General features: G+C 59.5%; 1 protein-coding gene across 4 annotated transcripts in view; it reads right to left on the bottom strand.

Moving 5' to 3' along the window:
• Positions 1–1957: 1957 nt before the first annotated feature.
• The window catches only part of TSPAN11 (tetraspanin 11), a 64139-nt gene continuing 50005 nt past the window's right edge, over positions 1958–16091 (bottom strand). For 2 of the 4 annotated variants that reach the window (XM_070453166.1, XM_070453165.1), the window contains 6 exons: positions 13295–13369; positions 11997–12101; positions 10691–10849; positions 10283–10369; positions 10038–10142; positions 1958–5406 (listed from right to left, as the gene is read on the bottom strand). In XM_070453166.1, coding sequence (XP_070309267.1) covers positions 5347–5406; positions 10038–10142; positions 10283–10369; positions 10691–10849; positions 11997–12101; positions 13295–13369 — 591 coding nt within the window. In that variant the 3' untranslated portion in view covers positions 1958–5346. Of the gene's footprint in view, positions 5407–10037; positions 10143–10282; positions 10370–10690; positions 10850–11996; positions 12102–13294; positions 13370–16091 lie in introns of those variants that run through there. The other 2 variants (XM_070453167.1, XM_070453168.1) reach the window with 2 other exon arrangements.

The following is a 16091-nucleotide window of genomic DNA, read 5'->3' as shown; positions in this document are numbered from 1 at the left end:
CATGGGTCTCATGTGCAGAGGATGGGGCAGGCGGGGATGAGAGGGCTGCAGGCTGTAACTGAATCTCTCATTTGGTTGATGCTGATTCACAACTCCTGAAATGCTTTTGTGCGCTCTATAGATCCTTCCTGACCACAACTGTTTTATTGGCTGTCACTGAGCCTGAGCTTTCAGCCTCAGGGAGGCACCACCTCTGGGTGGTCTGGGTGGAAAGAGCTCTAGTTGCAGGGCTGGAGCCTGGGTTCGGCTCCCACTCTGCATGTGGCTGCTGTCCATGTGAACACCGGGTTCTCACTGAACATGTCTTGGTTTTGTCATCTGCAAAATGAAGATAATACTATTTTGCAGAATTAAATCCTCAGGATTTAATTCGTGAGGATTAAATAAAAGTGTGCATGTAAAGACATCTAGCTTGTTCCCGGACCAGAGTAGGCACTTGGGCAAGAAACTAGCCAAGTCTGGGACCTCAGGAGTCCCCAGACAAGAGGTGGAACTCCAAGGAAGAGCATCCCCTGGCTGAAAACCGGGGATGCAAGAGCGTGATCTGGAGGGGGAGCTGGGGTGTGGAGGGGGGAGAGAGCTCCAGAAGAGACCCGTGGGCACGGACATGAGTGGTCCCTCCCCCTCCCCGAGCCTGCTCTGCTGGCCCAGTAGCAGCATTCAATAATCCACAGAAGTCAGACGGAAGTCAGATTAAGGGGATGTCATTTTGGACACCAGAATATCGGCTTTGCACGTGTTCCGTCTTACAGCATCCGACAAAGACCAAGAGGCTATTGATTTAGCCATCTTGTTTCTGCTGATGTCATGACAGCTGTGGTGGGCTAATGCATCTCCTCAAACTAACAAAAAGAACAAGTCCACCAGCATGCCTGGGCCAGGCTGTCTGGCTGCCTCCAGGCAAGAATACTGGAGTGGGTTGCCATTTCCTGCTCCAGGGCATCTTCCAAACCCAGGGATCGAACCTGTGTCTCCTGCATTGCAGGCAGGTTCTCTACTGTCTGAGCCAGCAGGGGAGCGCCCCTGGATGCCGAGCAGAGGGGGAACAGTGTGGCCAAGCCACACTGCGCTCTGCCGGTCCGCTGGTGGAGCCTTCTGCTGCCAGAGAGGTTTCTTCCAGTGGCTGATGGATTCAGGGTCCAGCCTTGCCCAGCGTCCAGAGCAGGGCTGATCCGACACGTGGAAAGGCGGAGCCATCCCATCGGTCAGAGATGTCAAGGAGCTCCTTGCCTTTTGCCTCCCTCCCCTGACCCTACTGGATTCCTGCAGCCTCAGTGTTGTCTCAGTAGATGCCCACTCTCTGTCAGAGACCCCGCATCCTCAGAGGACTCAGCCTTCTTGCTTACTGGTTGGCAATTCAGGAGCAGCATGTGAAATTAGACCCCTGATCCCCGACCTGTAATCCCTAACCCCCAGTTAGGGGTTCGGAGATAGTTACGACGACATTTACGAAGTCTTCTGGAAACTGCCCCCTTCTCTAGAAGCAGTGCCCAGCCAGTGGGAACAGGAGCCCTCTTGGCTCTGGCTGGCCTGGCTGTCGACAAAGTGCAGAGACGTGGATGGTGTGGACCATGCTGATGGACAGGGCCGGGCTCACACTTTACTGACTGTCCTCTTCAACCCCGGACACCCCCCCACCCCACCCTCACTGTGGCCTCACCTTTTTGCTCAGTCATCGCTGGACACAGGAGGAATGGGGAGGCAGGGCTTCCTGCACCACCACCCACAGCCTGTCCATCGTCAAGCCAGGGGAGGGAGGGAACAGGGTCCAGCCCGAGGCAGCCCACTGCTGCCACCTTTGCCAGGAGCTAAGGACACTGGTGGGCGGGCGGAGGTGAGCAGGGCCCTGACCAGTGTGGTGGGTGGGTTTCCTATCGGGACCTCTCCCCCCATCACTTCATCACGCAGCGGGGCTTCTGACAAGCCAACAGCCAAGAAGGGACAGTGAAGACTGCAGCCCTGGATACCATTCCTTTATTGGCGTGCCCCCAGGACGGAGGCGGAGGCTAAGGAGGGGCGTGTTTACGCTGAGGCAGTGCCTCTAAGTGCAGACGTTTATGGCAACTTTTCTGTTTCCAGAACATTGTGATGACCCATATCCATGGGCAGCTGGATCCAGGAGCCCTCCTGACACTGGGCTGCCGGGACTCTGAGTGGCATCTGCAGGGCTGTGTCTGGTGCAGAGCAGGGCGGGGAGGACGCCCACAGGGGAGACTGTGAACAGAGCACAGGGCTGGGCGTGTGGAAACAGAAGATCGGGGGCGAGGGTGGAGTGGGCCCTCCCAAGGCACACAGAGGTGGTGGGAAAACGGGGCTGGGACATCATTTGTCCCTTCCGGGGAGAGGACCCAGGCTCCTGGTCTTCCTGCCAAGGTCACGGATGGGCAGGTACACAGTGGGTCAGATGCTTTATCCCATGCTCCGGTGAATCCAGTGGGATTCGGCCTGGCGCCCGGGGGGGCTTCTGAACCCCGGGGGCTCTGACACACACGGGAAGTGGCAGAGGCCTGCCTCGTGGCGTGTTCTAGGGCAGTTGCTGTCAAGATGTGGCCTGGGGCCGGTAGCATCACTGTCACCTGGGAGCTTGTTAGGACGCAGACGCTACTGAGGAGAAGCCCAGGGAGGCTCAGCAATGGTTCAGAAGCTCTCAGGCTGATCCCAACCAATGCTGAGAACCCGGCTTAGACAATTCCATCACCGGCGTCCCCCGGGGGCGTGGGCACCACCCAGTGGTGGTACAAACACAGGTGTCCTCCTTAGCCCGTGGAAACCCCCGTCCCCTTCTGTCCAGGCTTCAAGTGGCAAACCAGGTGGAGAACCTTTACAAGGCTGACAGGGGGATGGGTGGTGATGGTAGTAATGGGTTCAGTTCACTTCCTCTACCTCAACCCCCCAAGACGAACCAGGTGGCAGAGTCCAAGCCGGAAACCGGCTGTGGGCATGAAGGTCCCTGGGGTGTAGCATTCTGCCCCTCCTGGGTGCTGCGCTGGGAGCCCAGGGAGGTGGGGCAGCCTGGTCCAGGGTGAGGACCAGGGCTGCGTGGACTCCCGTGCCTGCTGTGTCCAGACCTCTGCACAAGCCTGGCTTTCTGGCCAGCCCCGGTCACTGATGGATGACCTTTAAGCACTGTGTCCTACTCCCTCTCCAAGGAGCTCGGGATTGGGACACCGCCCAGCAGGGACCTGGGAGGGGCTGTCCGGGGCACAGAGCGGTGTCCTTGCAGGCGGGGTGCCAGCCTCCCCATCCTAACCCTTTGCGCGCTCCATGAGAGACTGCTGTTTCCTGGGCCTCGTTTCCTCTCACATTGTCTCATCTCCCAGGCTGCTGGCACCAGCAGGGAGGTCCCAATTTCAGAAAGCATGGGGCCGTTTTCTCCCTCTCTCTCTGCAACGTGGACCTCCACCCTCTGGGTGGGACCGTGCCCAGGGCAGAATCACAGTTCTCCTGCCCCAGCCAGGCCGCCTCTGCCCATGGGGGTGGGGGCAGAAGAGTCAGGCTCTTCGGGGCCTCCACCAGGACAAGGTTGTGCAGGTGGCATCTGCCCGTCACCCCTCTGTGAGTCCCGCTGACCTTGATAAAGCCAGCAGGGACTCCAGCAGGGGCACAGGTGCAGCCAGCCAGCACTGCCCAGCCCACTGCCGCCTCCCTTGGGCCCCTCAGAGGGAAGAACATGATCTCCCTTTTGGCCCTCACTTTGTAAGACGTCAGCTGACATCTAGCCCTGCAGATAACTTGGGACTTAATGGTCATTTTTGGTTATCTGCACAAATCCAGGAAGTTGGATGCAGCAAAGATAATCACAGCACCAATTTTGGGGGGCCTTGGGAATCTGGGGCTGCTGGAAAGTTGGTCTCCCTTTGAGTGAACCAGCATCAGGGACCCCAGGGCCCTTCCCGACAGCCCCAGAGAATCCCAGGGCAGGAGGCAACCGGTTGCAGGAGGCTGGTCTGCCCTCTGTGTGTGTGTGTCACCCCTCTCTGGGAGTGTGCGGTTTGGGTACAGTGGGGGCTGTGATGGGGACAGCACTGACCCATGAAGGGGAAAGAAAACACCTTCGCCTGGGATGGGCCCAGGTTAGAAGAGACACCAGAGGCCAGGTGTGCCCCTTCTGGACTTGACCTCGGCATCCTGAGGGTGGGAAGTAGGAAGTGCGGGATCTAGAACCTGCGACCTGGGAGCCGGCGTGGGGGTCTCTGCCCACGTGGGACCCTCTGGGGGATCTTATGAGTTGATTCGTGTTCTCTGGAAAACTGCCAGCATCTGTGCTCTGTTTCCTAGGATTTCCTTTCTGTTCTCCATCCACAGTTTGGAAAGTCTTTTCTGAAAATTCTCTGCTTCAGAGATGCAAGAGAAAACCTAATGAAAGGATCGCGCCCATTCTGGGAAGCAGAGCAGGGCCCCTGCAGGCCAAGTGCTGGGGGCCGGGGGGTCCAGGAGCACCGGCTCAGGAAAAGGAGTTTTGGGGCAGAGCACCTGTCGGCTCAGAGCTGCACCTTCTTGGTCGTTCCAGCTTCGCAGGGTCTGTGGTTTGGTTTAATCAGGAAGGAGTTTACTCCCACCAACATGAAGGGCAGATGATAGTTTTAAAAACCTGGCTTTCTTTGAGCATCAGGCCAAAGAGGAGACCCCCTCAGGGAATATGGCTGGAGATGGGGGCTTGGGGTCAAGGGCTCCCAGGGGACCCTCCTGGGGAGGGACTGGAGGCAGGTACCTGCTCCCCACCCTGGTGGCTTCACCCCCTGCCCCCCACCCCACCACCGCCCAACCCTGCCCTGCAGGAAGGAACCACGCCATGGGAGGCTTCTCTCCAGGTGAGATGGTGCGGGTGGGAAGGGGGTGGAAGAGGGGAGGGCAAAGGCTGGGGTCTTCTTGGGGCAGAGACAACTTTAACTGCCTATTCGATGCATTTCTCAGGGAGCACATCCAGCAGGGCCGGGAGAGGGGTGCTCAGCGCCCGTTGGGTGATCACAGGCTCATGGGCAGGCGTCCCAATGAGGGCAAAGTGGCCAGCCCCCATTCAGGGTTCAGGAGTGGGGAGGAAAGCAGATTTCATCACAGCCCCCCGGGGTCCACAGGAGGCTAGGCCTCCTTGGGCTGTGCTCTCTTGTCCCAGGATTTCGGTGGTGAGCACTCAGAAGTGGAGGGCGGGGACCGAGGGTCCCTGGCCAGGTGGGGGCCGCAGGGGCCATGGTCGCAGGCACTGGGTGGGTCCGGAGGGGCTGGGTGCAGAGAAGGGGGAGTTGCTGGGAGCTTCCAGGCCAGCCGGTGCTGACCCTGCAGGCCTGGCCCGTGGGCTTTGGGCCCCTGAACTTGTGAGGGGCAGTCGGAGCAGGATGCAGTTGGCCATTAGTAAAAATGCAGTTGGAGCCTCCGGTGTAAGCTGCAGGTGAGTATCATGCCACAGATCTGCCGGGAGAGAGTGCAGGGACACACAGGAGTCAGAGCCCGCCAGCCTGCCAGTGGAGCTGGGTTTCCCACCCTGGGGAGCCCCCTGCGGACTCAATCAAGGGCGGATTCAGACCCAGGGGGCCTTGGGTGCGGCCTGCAAGCCTGCATTCCTAATAAGCTCCCAGGTGATGTGGGTAGGGGCTGGAGACAGGGGACCGCTTTGAGAACCACTAGCCAAGAGCGGTATTTCTCATGTTTGAATGTGCACAGGTTGCCCAGGGATGCTGTGGATTGCAGCCCTGAGGCCTGGGTGAGGACCTGCACCTCTAAACAAGCCTCCCATCCATGTTGCAGCTCCGTGGTCCCGATTCTTCTCCGGAGAGTGCCTGATTCAATTAGACCCCGGGTAGTGACATCGTCACTCCTCATCACTGCCGAAGCAGCCTTTCTCCAGGGAGATCTGTCTACGTCTTGCTGCTCTCAGATTCTGGAGCAAGACCAGGGTGTGGAGTTGATTCTCCAGCTGATATGCAGGAAAAGAAACTGAGGCTCTGAGTGGAGGGCCCAGGACAGTCCACCAGCTCATCCTGTAAGCCAGCTCAGGACAAGCCCTGGGCCAGGGGAGCCTGCCTGTTGGCCCCTCTGTCCTACCGACTATCTGGCAGTGCTGGGCAGTCACCTTCCACGTCTCATTTACCGACCTCTAAATGCAGAGGATGAGGATCACTGTTCCCCGCCTTTCTCTTCATTGCCTCCTCTGCCCTCCCTCCCACTCAAGGATGCACTGAGGATGAGGATGAGCAGGTGGAGATATGAAGACCGAGGAGGCCCAGGGCTGTGACGGTGACCCTGATAAAGATGATGCCACTGGCTCCTGGCTCCCTGCCCACGGGAGGGGGCGGTGGGAGGGCAGCCCATGACTGTGCCACGGACAGGGGTCCAGAGGGGTTCCCAAATACGGGAAGCAGCGCCCCGTCTTCCCCAGACCTTCCCAGTGGCAGTGCTGACCTGATCGTTCTGGGATACCTCTCGGCACACCCGAGGACAGGTGGACGAGGACGCCCCAGGACTGGCAGACACTAGTTTCTCTTCGAGAGGCTCAAGGAAGGCACAGACGGTGAGCCCTTCGGCGTCCCCTTCCTCCTCCCAACTCTGTCCCCATGTGGGAGGTTCACCCCCTGGGAACACGGCTTTCAGCTGTCAGACTTGGTGCTAAGAGCAGTGCTAATCCACCCGGGGGACTCAGTCTTGGGCTGAAAGGTGGCTTAGAGCTCATCTCATCTTTTGCTCTAAGCCAGTGGCTGTCATAGCCATTCTGCCCGTGTCAGGCATGCTCTCTGCCCTGTCCCCACCTCAGGGCTTGATGACTCGTCCTGCAGGGTCATCTGGCCCTTTCTGACCCCTGTTGAAGGGGAGGCCAGATGGGAGCAGCCTGCCCAGCACAGACTCATGGCTGCATCTTCTAAGGTGCATGCCTCACGCTGGGGAGGACCCGGAGGACCAAGTGCCCAGCGCTCTGTACAAGACGTGTGGCCCCAGGGTGCTCCGGGGAAGGCACAGTGAGGTGGACATCAGTGAATGTCCACACACACACACACACACATGTACACACACACACATGTGCACGCACACACACAGACACACCACCCTAATACATGCAGATGAGGCATGGCTACTAACTACCTGGTCCCTGAAAGAGCCCCAGCGTCTGCTTCCCGACAGAGAACACAGAGGAATCTGCACCACCAGCTGTGAGCAGAAAACACCCAGGACAGGGCACTGTGGGAGCAGGAGGAGGCGGAGGGTGGGCAGGACGGGCTGCTGGGCCAGCCTCCATGGGGCCCAGGCGCTTGACCCTGGCACTGTGGCCAGGGTGCCGGCCGCAGACGGTGTTGTCTCATTGTGCTGGGGAGCAGCCTGGCCTTGGACCTTTCAAAGCTCACCGGGTGACCCCAACGTGCAGCCTGGGCTGAGGATCACAGCCTGGAGGCTCCAGGAGGCCTGTCCCTTCTTGCATCCTGGCCATTTAGCCTGCCAGCTTCTCTGCAGGCAGACCAGGCACTGGTCGGGAGGCAGCACGCGGTGTCTGGCTGGAAGCAGGTTTGCTCCGTTCATCATTGTTTCCTGCTTGGTCTTCAGAGAATTCATGAGACATCCAGGAGCCGCAGCACCTCAGTCTCATTGAGGCACGATCCTTCCTGGAAAACCATGGGAGGCTATTCCGGATGACTGTCATGACAGCCTCCTGATTCCTGCTTCCTTCCATCAGGTCAGCTCTGGCCTCACGTTGAATAAACCGGGCTCCCGGGGGAGATTCCCACCGATGAGAGAACGTGCTGTGTGCTAAGTCACTTCAGTCGTGTCCTTGCAACCCTATGGACTGTAGCCCTCCAGGCTCCTTGGTCCATGGGGATTCTCCAGGCAAGGATACTGGAGTGGATGGTCGTTTCCTCCTCCAGGGGATCTTCCCAATCCAGAGATCGAACCCACCTCTCTTACATCTCTTGCATTGGCAGGCAGGTTCTTTACCACTAGCACCACTGGGGAAGCCCCGATGAGAGAACGCTGTTGCTTAAAAAGGCTTGCAGACATCTCATTCCTCCACATTACAAGTAAGGGAACTGAGGCTCTGGAGGAAGGGTGGCCCCTCCCAGATCACATGGAAGAGGAAGCTCCGTCTATGACGGAGGCCTCCAACTCCCAGGCATGACCTTCCCACCCTGTTCCTGGAGGCAGGGGGAGAGGACATCTTGGCCTCGTATCTCCTGGGGGTCTCCAAAGTGCCAGGTCCGTGTGAGCGGGGAAGGTTTCTGGGTGCCGGGTGGAGAATGACAGCCCAGGGGCCCGGCTGGCCTGAACCCAAGGCCGGGCGGTAGTTCCAGCACTGGACGGCAGGGGGCGATGGAGCCCGAGGCTTAGTTGCTGCAGCAGAATGGTTGGAATGGACACAGAAAATGGCCAGGGATGGGTCCCTGGTGGTGGCCCGGTGACACTCTCTCGGGGACAGGAGCACATTTCTGCAGGGCACTGTGAAGGATGAGCTGCCCATGGTGGAGTCAATGCGAGGCTGTGAGCCCTGCCTGGTGACCCGACCTCCTCGGAGTTACTCCTATGGCTGGACTTGCCTGACCTCAGGCTCGGTGGTCATCCCATTCCCTGCCCTTGTCTTCAGCTTCAGGCTTTTGAGGGTAGAGGTCAGGAGGAAATGGATGGAGAGTGAAGCCCAGATCCGGTCAGTGTCCGCAGAGCAGGCCCCCAGTACCTGAAGTCGGCAGGAGGTGTCCGGAAAGTTGGGGTGAGGGAGGCACACTCCCTCCCTCCGGAAAGTTGGGGTGAGGGAGGCACACCCCCTCCCCAGTCAGGCTGGCAGCTCCCGGGGGTAAGTGCATTGCGCAGGAGGCCTGCCTGGGTAGGTACGAAGGGGCCGTATGAGTGTCCCCCAGACATGCTGTGCCTGCACTTGAGTGGGGTGTGAAGGGGACGGGCTGGCCTGGCCAGGAAACCACTGGCTCTCTTGAGAGATGCCATGCCCACGTGCAAATGATAACATGGTGGTGGGTACCATTTCCTGAGCAGCTGCAGTCTGTTTGCAATGAGCCGAGTGATTGACGTCCACACTTGTCACTACCGCATGTGCACCGTGCCCTCTGGTCACTGATCTGGTATGACCAGCCCCATTTACAAATGAGGAACCAAGGCTCAGAGACGGAATAGCCAGCCCTAGGTTGGCTGGTCTCCACCAGAGGGTGGGCCATCTCCCACCCACCCTGGGCTACAGCCAGGTCCCCTGGGTGCACAGGTGGAGATGGTGATCAGAAGGAACCCTACCCAGGGAGGCTCCCAACCCAACCCAGGTGGCAGTTGGGGCTGCCACCACCCCAACTCTCTCTACAGACCCTGCATCAGGGACAGAGCCTGGGAAAACAAAGGACCAGGAGCCAGGGGCCTGGTGCCAGCTCAGGGAGTGAGACCCTCGGGCCATTGGCCCTCTGATCTGCTGGCCTGGATAGGCTCTGGCCGTGGCAGGGTTGGAGGAGAGCACTCAGGGAGGCCTTCCATGAACCAGGTACCCCCTTTCCCACTGACACCTCGTGGCTGGGAATGAGCTGCTCGCTGCGGATGAAGGCCCTGAGGGGCGGGGAAGTGACCTCTCAAGTCGCACCAGAGCAGGGGCTGGACAGGACGGGTCCTGTGATGCCAGCCTCTGCTCTGAGCTCCTGGGATGGGGATTCGGGGGTGACACTTTGTGGGGAATCAACTACTCTAGGCGAGGTGGGCCTGCAGAACCCTTACTCACTGCATCTGCCCCTCCTGAGTCCACTCCCTCCACCTTCCACAGGACCCCTGGGTGGTGGCTGGGGGAGGGGTGTGAGCGATCAAATGGAGCCAAAGCATCACTCATCCTCAGAACACACAGCTGGGTGTACACAGGGGTGCACACCTCCCCAGGAGTAAACACACACACACATCACACACACAGAGGAATGAGTGCGTGTCCATGCACGAACATATACACACATGCACAGCACGCCTAAACACATACGTGCATCCAGCCCCCACCACGTACAGCTGGGTACATGCAGACACACCCACGGACCCCACGCACACCACGGCAGGCCGGCGTGCACACACAGAGTGCATGCACATACCTGCACCCACACTCCCACTCCTCCCAGGTCTTTGCTCCTGACAAGTGCAAGGTGGCCCCCAGGGCCTTTTCCTTCATGTTTTCTGGGGGAAGAGAGTGACCTTGGCTGCAGAGGGGAAAGATGGGAGAGGAGAGGGCAGGTTGGGCAGGGGTGGGCAGAGGGCCAGGATCTGAGATCTCAGCCAGAGAGAGAGGGGTTTGGGGCTCCAGACACCGCCCCCCCCCAGAATCCTCGCTCCAACTCACCTGCAGGCAGGCCACCCCGATGCCCACGGCCCCCATGAGCAGCAGGTGGTCAGCCAGGAACTGCTCCAGCTTGCTGATGCACCCTCCCTGGAAGGCAGGTAGGCAGGTCACACACACACCTTGGAAGTGGGTGAGGATGGGGAGGAAAGGCTGGTGGGGGCTGCTCCCTGATGAGGGAGGCCAGACACTTAAAGGGCCAGGTCTAGCCTCTCAAGTGCCCATGGGCTTCTTAGGTGACCCAGGGGCACACCATGATGTCCCCAAATATTCCTGGAGAAGCTGCAGCCCCCAGACTTTGTGTGGACCTTTTGAAGGCCCAGCGCCGTCTTGTGGTCAGAGAGTAAGTGTGATCTCCACCACCCCGCCCACCTGCCCGGCCTTTCCAGGCTCCGCGGGACTGGCACTCACCTCCACCTTGTAGATGTTGGAGGGGTGTGCCCGCTGGCCGCAGCGTGCCACCACTGTCTTGCAGCAGCTGTCCGGCACTTGGCGGCCCTCGGCCTCCGGAGACAGGATGTAGCTGCTCTGAAGCCAGTCGGCTGAGCTGTTGCTCCCGCAGCATTTGAACTGTCGGGGAGAGGCAGAGGCTGGAGGTGAGGAGGGAGCCCGGGCCGCCACAGGACAGTATTCAGACCCTAACCTCATCCCTATTTGCTGGAGACTTTTTGCTTCCCCTGTTTTGAGCAGGGAGCTGGCTCTGGGCGGTGGGGGGCTTCTCTCCAGGCAAGTGGGGAACTGACTGCAGGAACACTGATGGCTACCTCTTTGGGCCACCCATGTCCTTTAAGGAGATTGTGCTGGGTGTCCTGGGGGCAGGGAGGATCTGGGAGAAGATGGGTGGGCGGGGGGTGGGTGCTGGCAGGTCCTCGAGGGAGGAGGGCTGTGTACCCCCATGTGGCAGGCCCAGGGCAGCACCAAACCACCAGGGCGTGGGTTCCTGGTCATCCAGGGAGATAGGACCCCTAGGACAGTGATTCAGTCTTGCCAGAAGCTCAGGTATCCCCCATCCAGGCCTCGAAGCTTCAGCGCCCCCAGACCTGCAGGACACAGAGGTGTCCCAGAGGCCTCTGCATGAGCAGATCAGTGCTGACCAGAAGGGCCAGTGTGAGTGCTGAATAAGGCGGAGGTCTTACCTTTGGATGTAAAGAGCCACGTGCGGCCAGTGGCAACCGTGTTGGCCTGAGGTCCACGTGCCCCTCCCCGACCTCTGCAGGACTGTGGGCCTCACTGGGCGATCGCGAGTCCCTTCTTGGCAAGGAGAGATCCTCCCCCCCACCATCCCCTGAGTTCTGCCTGATAGCTCCTAACTGGGAAATTCTCACAGCTGCTTTTCCAAAACACCCTGCCTGTTTCAGTTCACTCTCCCGGAGCCACGCCCATCAGTTCCCCAGGGTGGAAGGAGGAGGCCCTGCTGATGGGAAGAGCCTGGATCCTGGCATGGCCAGCTTGCTGCCCACCAGGTACCCAGAGGGGAATGCAGAGGAAGGGGAGGAAGGAGCGAATCAGGATCCAGGAAGCACTGTCACATGGGAGGGCCTTCTACCTGGGGGACTGCAGTTAATGCTCCCACACCCTGTGAGGCTTCATTTCAGAGACATGGCAAGTTAGGCTCAGAGAAGGTGAGTAACTCGCCCAGGGTCACACAGACGGGCAGGGACAGAGACAGCATGGGAACCATGTTTGCGAGGCCTTCAGGCCCCAGGGCAATGCTCACATCCTGCTGTAGACGGTCCACAGATGCTGTGATTTCCGCAGCGCCAGGCTGCCTGTAGTTCTCGGCCAGGGTTCGGGTTAAGTGTTGCTTCAGCTCGTCACTCAGCTGAGGATCATGGAGAGGGAAGGTGCGTCAGCAGAACCACCCACTGACTGCCCCCAGGCGCCTCTAAGGCCATGCCTCCTTCACCTGGCATCTCATCCTTAGAGATGCCACTCAGGTGTCACTTCCTCCAGGAAGCCCTCTCTGACTGCCCAGGGCCAGAGGACCATGGGAAGGAGGCTGCACAGAAGGTAGGATCTGTGAAGATGGTGTTGCAAAGGCTGTTATCCTGTGTCAGGGCGGAGTGTGATAGATGGAAATGGGAGACAGGTGGGGGACCCCAGTTCCAGGGTGGTGGGATGGCAAAGGGGAGGCCAGGCACCAGGTGACTTTAGATCATCCTTTGGTACCCAGGGATTGGTTCCAGGGCCAGCATGGATCTTCCATGGATGCTCAAGTCCCTTAAATAAGATGGTGCAGTGTTTGCATATCACTTATGGGCACCCTCCTGTACTCTTGAGTCATCTCTAGATTACTGATAATACCTAATGCCATGTAAACACTGTAGCAACAGCTGTAAATTCAGTGTAAATGCTACATAAACACTTGTGCATGGCAAATTCACGTTCTGCTTTAGGGAGTTCTCTGGAATTTTTTTCTGAATAGTTTTGATCCAAGGTTGGTTGAATCTGTGAATCTGGAACCCATGAATATGGAGGGCTGTCTGTATGTGTTGATTTTCATTTTGATTACAAGGTGATATTCAAAATAGGGCTTCCCTGGTGGCTCAGTGGTAAAGAACCTGCCTGCAATGCAAATGACTCAGGTTCAATCCGCAGGTTGGGAAGATTCCCTGGAGAATGGCAACCCATTCCAGTATTCTTGCCTGAAAAATTTCATGGACAGAGGAGCCTGGCGGGCTACAGTCCATGGGGGTCGCAAAGAGTCGGACACGACTGAGCACACACGCATGCATTCAAAATATTTACACAGTTATCTGAGGATATCTGTCAGTCACATGGGCGCTGGTGTGAAAGGACAATGTGGTCCTCTGTCTGTAAGAGCTGAGTATCACCCCTGAGTCACAGACCGCCCAGTGGGAGGGGTCTGACCACTTCTTCCTTGTCCAGAGCAGGCAGGGGAGGCCTGGGACCACCCATGTGTCGCTGCCTCCCTGCCCGTGCGCCCCTCCCACTGTGGTCCCCTCCTGGGGATGCCGATGGGGAAAGTAAACACAAGGAGGGCATTCCACTCACCCTCTGGTAGTACACGTGGGCCAGGACCCCCGCTACCAGCTCAACAAGGAAGATCACCAGCAACAGGCAGAAATACTAGAAGCAAGGAGAGAAGGCAGTTACGAGGGGAGGGTCAGGCCTGGGCGGCCAGCTGGCCCCTCAGGACCCCTGACAAACACTTCCCCAGAACAATGGGGACCCCCATCCCTCACAGCATCTTCTGGACACACCCACCTCTCCTGGCTGCCAGCCTGGAGTTCCCCTCTCAACCTTTCATGCACGGATCTGCTATCAGTTCATTAATCCAAGCACACAGCCAGTGTTTGTTAAATACCTACCATATGCCAGGTATGGTAGAGTAAGGCAATTATTGCCCTCAATTATTGGTAAAGGGGACAGATAAGTATGTGATCACGATGTAGTGTTATAAACGCTACTATGGGGCAAGCTCTAGAAACTATGGGAGGCCCTGGGTTGGGGGGAGCAGTCAGAGTGGGCTTCCTGGAGGAGGTGACACCTGAGTAGCATCTCTGAGAATGAGATGCCAGGTGAAGGAGAAAGGATGCACATTCCAGATGGAGGAGAGAGCATGGGGAAGCCTGGAGGGAGTACAGTGCTCAGGGGAGGTGGGGCTGGAGATCAGGGAGTGGACAGAGAGGCAAGGCTGAGTATATTGAGACGGGCTAGGCAGCAACAGCTGAGGCTGGGAAACAGCAAGGCAAAGATCCCGGGAAAGGCACTGTCCTGTCCTCTTCCAGCTCTGCAGGGCCCTGCCGGGGCTCTAAACGCCCCTCAGCACCGCTCTGCACATCACAGCCCTGTCGGCTGGGTTCCAGGCTGTGCACTCACGGTGACTGCAGGGGGACGGGTCTGCACCCCTCTCCCACCCCGGCCTGGTGTCACTGCCTGTCCTGCGGTGTTCGTGCAGGAGCAAGGGGTCGGGAATGCCTGCCAAACCCGTGTGGCCGGGAGGGACAGGGAGGGGGCTGAGGGAGGATGGGGAGGAGGGAGGCGGAGAGAGGAGGACGGGAGGAAGAGGCCCCTCCCCCATCACTGACTGGTGTTGCCTCCTTCTCACCTTCTCCTGGGGGGAACCGCCCACCCACCGGCCACTGGGTCACTGGACTCCAGGGAAGGCTCGGCCTGGGGGTGAATGTGGCAACCAGGGCTCATCAGGCAGGGGCCGGGAGGACGGCAGGACGGCAGGAAGTACAAGTGGGAAGCCAGTTACCGGGTGATGCCAGTCCACGGGGCTGCAGGGCTAGTTCGACCACCTCCCAGCCCCTGAGGCAGCTGGCACAGAGGAAGAACTTTCCACCAAGAGCCAGGCTTCCTTTCAGGCTGAGTAAATCACCCCCCTCACCCACAGGCATCTTCCTGGGCCCTGCCCTCCCAGCATGAGAGCTGCCAGCAGGGCCCCAAGTATGGGTGGGGTGGGGCCTGAGGCAAGAGCACAGCGGGAGTCCCTGGCCCCCTTCCCACCCTGCCTCAGGGTCAGCGCTGCTCCGGGAAAGCCTGCATGTCTGAGCTCTGTCCGTCCCCCAGCAGGGCCAGGAGCCCCGGCCTTCCCTCGGCGAGGATGTGAAGCAAGGCCAGGTTCACGGGACCCTCATGCCCGTGCGGGTTCTGGGTGGAAGCACGGGGCTCTCCAGGCTCCTAGATGCCTGGGTGAGAGGTGGGGCCGGGAGCAGCAGGTTCCACGAGGGTCCCGTGGACCTTTCCTGCCACGGGGAGGAGTCTGGATGAAGGGCTCCCCCCATAAGTGGAACGGTGTCCAGATAAGCCAAGGCTGGAGGCCTCTCACAGGTCTGTGGATGCGCCCTTGCTGCTGGAGGAACCTCTGGGATACGGGGCCTGGATACAGGGCCTGGAAACCCAAGGAGCAGTAATGGGATGTCGGCTGACGTCCAGGCTCGAGTCCAGGCTCAGCCACCGGCTGGCTCCACGTGGGGGGCCCTGGTGCCTTGTGTGAAGCAGATGATGTAGCTCAGTGAGTAGGGGGCTGGAACCAGCCTTCCCACCCCCATAAGCCCCCGCAGCCAGGCCTGTGAGGCTGAACCAGTGGTTGGGATGACGGCACTAGCTTGCCGCCCCCTCCACCCTCCTCTAGCGGGTGACAGCCCCTGTTCCCTTGCCTGCCGGTTACTGAGACCACCCTCCTGCCACCTGCCCCTACTCGCAGTGACTGCTCCCAGCTTCCTGAGTGCACACCGGGGCCCTCGGTGCTGGGAGGCCGAGCGCCCCTCTAGCCACGGATCACATGGGAGGGTGGCCTGTGCTGCCCCCGGGACATCGCTGCCACAGTTGCTCCCGAAGCCGGGCTGGGGCGGAGGGCTGATGGGAAGGGAGGGGACCCAGCCACATCCTGACACGATGGCAAGCTAAATGAGTACCTGCCAGCCACTCAAAACCGCCCTGAGGCATCAAGCGGGTGTCAAACATGCTACCCGACCTGCGACCTGCAAGAGCTGTCAGGAGGGACGGGGGCGTTCCCGACACGCTTCCGGGCTCCCTCCCACTGGCACTGCAGATGTGAAGATGCCTCTGCAAGGGGAGCGAGGGCCAGGCCGGGGCTCTGCGGGATGGACAGCGGGTGCCAGTGGTGGGGTGATCAGTGGGCAGGGCGCCGGCTCCAGGCGGCAGCTTTGGTGGTTGCAGGCGTGTCACTCACCTGTGTGGGGGAGGCCCTGAGTCACAGCTCAGGGTGGCAGTCCCTGGGGGTGGGGAAGGGTCGTGCTCATTGGGACCCTCCTGCACGGAGATCCTCCCACACAGGGAGCCTGGCAGTCTGGCTTCTAGAGTGGTGCTGGCTGCAGCC

The sequence above is a fragment of the Odocoileus virginianus genome, chromosome 23 (genome assembly GCF_023699985.2).
Source record: "Odocoileus virginianus isolate 20LAN1187 ecotype Illinois chromosome 23, Ovbor_1.2, whole genome shotgun sequence".
Lineage (NCBI taxonomy): Eukaryota > Metazoa > Chordata > Mammalia > Artiodactyla > Cervidae > Odocoileus > Odocoileus virginianus.
This window is presented reverse-complemented; position numbering and strand designations above follow the sequence as displayed.